This window comes from Lacerta agilis, chromosome 6 (assembly GCF_009819535.1).
Source record: "Lacerta agilis isolate rLacAgi1 chromosome 6, rLacAgi1.pri, whole genome shotgun sequence".
In the NCBI taxonomy this organism is placed as follows: domain Eukaryota; kingdom Metazoa; phylum Chordata; class Lepidosauria; order Squamata; family Lacertidae; genus Lacerta; species Lacerta agilis.
Genome location: NC_046317.1, coordinates 94486874 through 94490628, shown reverse-complemented (window position 1 = coordinate 94490628; position 3755 = coordinate 94486874). Strand labels below are relative to the sequence as shown.

The 3755-nt window shown below is 53.2% G+C and overlaps 1 protein-coding gene across 1 annotated transcript; it reads left to right on the top strand.

Annotated features, from left to right (window-relative positions):
• Positions 1 to 249: 249 nt before the first annotated feature.
• LOC117049279 (sperm acrosomal protein FSA-ACR.1-like) lies at positions 250 to 1831 on the top strand. Its single transcript, XM_033154017.1, has 2 exons — positions 250 to 662; positions 1383 to 1831. Exons 1-2 carry the CDS (start codon positions 250 to 252, stop codon positions 1825 to 1827), a joined length of 858 nt encoding a protein of 285 aa, XP_033009908.1. The 3' UTR covers positions 1828 to 1831.
• The last annotated feature ends 1924 nt before the right edge of the window (positions 1832 to 3755 follow it).

Genomic DNA, 3755 nt, shown 5'->3' with positions numbered 1-3755 from the left:
CCCAGGCTGAGAACAGAACAGAGCCGTCCTTCTTCTGTGAATCTGAAACCTGCTGGAAAGACCCCAGTGGGACAGGAGGGGGTCTTTGGAGTCACCTCTGGTGAGAAACCAGCCTCCAGTGCCAAGCCAGCTTCCAATATTCAGCATGGCAGACCCACATCTGCTGGCCAGTCTGTGCTGATAGAGAAGCCAGCTCCGGGTGCTAGGAACAAGACCCACTGCAGACCCCTCCCCAGGGAAAAGCCAGTCATGGACAAGAAGCCAGCTCCTCCTGTTGGGTCCGGGGCCCTTGTCAAGCCCACATCTGGTGAGCATCCTTCTGGGCAGGTGGAGCACACCAAGCCCACATCTGCAGAGCATCCTTCTGGACAGGTGGTCCACGTCAAGCCCACATCTGGAGAGCATCCTTCTGGGCAGGTGAATCACGTCAAGCCCACATCTGAAGAGCATCCTTCTGGGCAGGTGGTCCACGTCAAGCCCACATCTGGAGATCATCCTTCTGGGCAGGTGGTCCACGTCAAGCCCACATCTGGAGAGCATCCTTCTGGGCAGGTGAATCACACCAAGCCCACACCAGGAGAGCATCCTTCTGGGCATGTGGACCAAGCCAAGCCCACATCTGGAGAGCATCCTTCTGGGCAGGTGGACCATGCCAAGCCCACATCTGGAGAGCATCCTTCTGGGCAGGTGGACCATGCCAAGCCCACATCTGGAGAGCATCCTTCTGGGCAGGTGGTCCACGTCAAGCCCACATCTGGAGAGCATCCTTCTGGGCAGGTGAATCACGTCAAGCCCACATCTGGAGAGCATCCTTCTGGGCAGGTGAATCACGTCAAGCCCACATCTGGAGAGCATCCTTCTGGGCATGTGGACCACGCCAAGCCCACATCTGGAGAACATCCTTCTGGGCATGTGGACCACGCCAAGCCCACATCTGGAGAACATCCTTCTGGGCAGGTGGTCCATGTCAAGCCCACACCTGGAGAGCATCCTTCTGGGCAGGTGGTCCACGTCAAGCCCACATCTGGAGAGCATCCTTCTGGGCAGGTGAATCACGTCAAGCCCACACCAGGAGAGCATCCTTCTGGGCATGTGGACCAAGCCAAGCCCACACCAGGAGAGCATCCTTCTGGGCAGGTGGTCCACGTCAAGCCCACACCAGGAGAGCATCCTTCTGGGCAGGTGGACCATGCCAAGCCCACACCAGGAGAGCATCCTTCTGGGCATGTGGACCAAGCCAAGCCCACACCAGGAGAGCATCCTTCTGGGCAGGTGGTCCACGTCAAGCCCACACCAGGAGAGCATCCTTCTGGGCAGGTGGACCATGCCAAGCCCACACCAGGAGAGCATCCTTCTGGGCATGTGGACCATGCCAAGCCCACATCTGGTGACAAACCAGCATCCCATGAAAAGCCAGGGTCTGGCACGAAACCTGCACCTGAGAGTAAGCCCAAGCCTGAGGACAAACCGGAGAAGGTTGATGACAATGATGACAATGATGACAATGATGACGAAGACGACATTTTTGACGAAGAAGGGAATGAGGGTGGCAATTCTGATGCCGGCGATGCGGACAATGGTGGAGATGGAGATGCTTTTGACAAGGAACTGGATTACGGGTTAGACAAGCCCGCCGACAACGCGTACGCCTACCATGACATGTGGAGCGACGAGGATGCTGAGGACATTGGCTTGGAGGAGGAGGCGAGTTGGCCTCATGAGTTTGGGTGGGACTTCAATAATGGGAAGCCTGCCTTTGACGCCTGGGGAGACAAGCCCATGAAACCAATTGGAAAACAGAAAGAAACAGCTCCTCGCAGGGCTTGATTTATAACACAGAACACAACTCCTTCATAATGTGACCATGGGACATCCAGAAAGTTTAAGGTTCCTGTGGACAGGAATCCTTCCCAAAATATAATTGTAAACGAGGCTGTTACGAAGGTGTGAGGTTGCTTTTGCCGGGTAATCTCATTTATGTGAGGCCTAATTTGAGACAAGCAAACTCTCGTCTCCTCATCAACACAAAGAAGCCGTGCTCTTTTCTGATCTCGCATATTTGTCAGAGTTGAAAATCCCTTTCCACAATAATACGTTGCGGAGAACAGTAGAAGAATGGTCTTGCTCTCATTTTGAAAAAGTGTCTGTGCATATTCCACAAATAAAAAGAATTATTTTGATACTATACCACCCTGAAATGTTTAAATGCTTCTTTGATTCTCCTTGAATCTCCCTGCCACTCTTGCCACCCTCTCCTGCCACACACACCCTTTGAGAACCAGGCTCCAGGCCAAGTTCCCCCTTGTCTCCTTCCTACTAAACCTCTTCCTATGCAAAGGAGGTCCTTAAAGGACCTGCCTGAGGGATGTGAGGCACATAACCAGAAAGAACCTTTAAGAAAGCTGATCTGATTCCTGCAGCTTTGTTTCTGCACAGCACCAGGGATCCCAAGGCAGGATCTCCTGGGAAGCTGACCAGCCCTGCTGATTCTTTGTGAGTAAACTTGAACAATGAGTGTAGTGAATTTGCTAGGAATAGCTCCGTTGTGGAGCCCCAAGGCTAAGCTTCATTTGTCATTCTGTTTGGACCTTCTGCCAGCTTCCCCCCCCCCCTCTTGTGATGTTGGGGAGGAACTTGGAGAGAGTGCAGGCTGCATTTGCGCTCCGAGCAAACCCCAAAGATGTAGGCGGAGTGCTGGGGCACCGACTTGGGACCATGGAATCATAGCATTGTACAGTTGGAAGGAACCAATGCAGGAATCTCAACTAAAACATCCATGACCGATGGCCACCCAACCTCTGCTTAGGAGCTTCCACCCCCTAACAAGGGAACAAGTTCCACTGTCAAACGGCCCTCAGTCACTGTCAGAAAGTTTTTTCTCATGTTTAGTCTCCTTTTTGAACATTGAAATAAATTTTATTACGGTCGAAGACCAGCTCTTAAAATAAAATAAAATATAACTACAAAAAGAATACAACAGATCCCTTTGACGGAACAGTCTCCTTTTTTGTAATTTTAACACCCTGGTTCGGGTTCTGCCCTCTGGAGCAGCAGAAAGCAAGCCTGCTCCATTTCCTTGGGTAACTGATACAGCGCATCCCAGGTTCCCTTCCATCTGGGGCTGCTGTGGTATAGAAATTTAATTGATAATGGTAATACTGGAGAGTAAGGCCCAGGGTCTTGTGTCGCAGTTGAGCAGTGAAGCAGGTGGGAAAAGCTCTTGGGCAACCCCCCGGTCCCAGGTGGAGCCCCCTGCTCCCTTCTTCTCCGACTCCTGCCGGACATAGTTGATGGGGCAAGTGTCTGTTTCGGAAGGCATCTCCCAGTGAAGGAGCTGTGGACAGAGAGGGAGGCGGAATTCACGGCTCCTGTCATGGGGGGCAGAGGAGATGGGAAAGCAGCTTGAGGAAGCCCCCTCCACCCCCTGCTTCCAGGTTCCTCTCTAGTGGCCTCCCCCAACCCCACCAGAGCCTCCCCCATCCCTCTGGAGGCCTCTCCTGGATCCCCAGCCTGACTCAGCCACCCCTTTGGAGCATTGTGCAGCAGGTAACCACCAGGGGGCAGCACTGTAAAGCTACTCTCCTGAAAGACCTTCATTGGCTCCCAGGACGTTTCCGAGCACAATTCAAAGTGTTGGTGCTGACCTTGAAAGCCCTAAACTGCCTCAGCCCAGTAGACCTGAAGGAGCGTCTCCACCCCCATCGTTCAGCCCGGACACTGAGGTTCAGCTCCAAGGGTCTTCTGGCAGTTCCCTC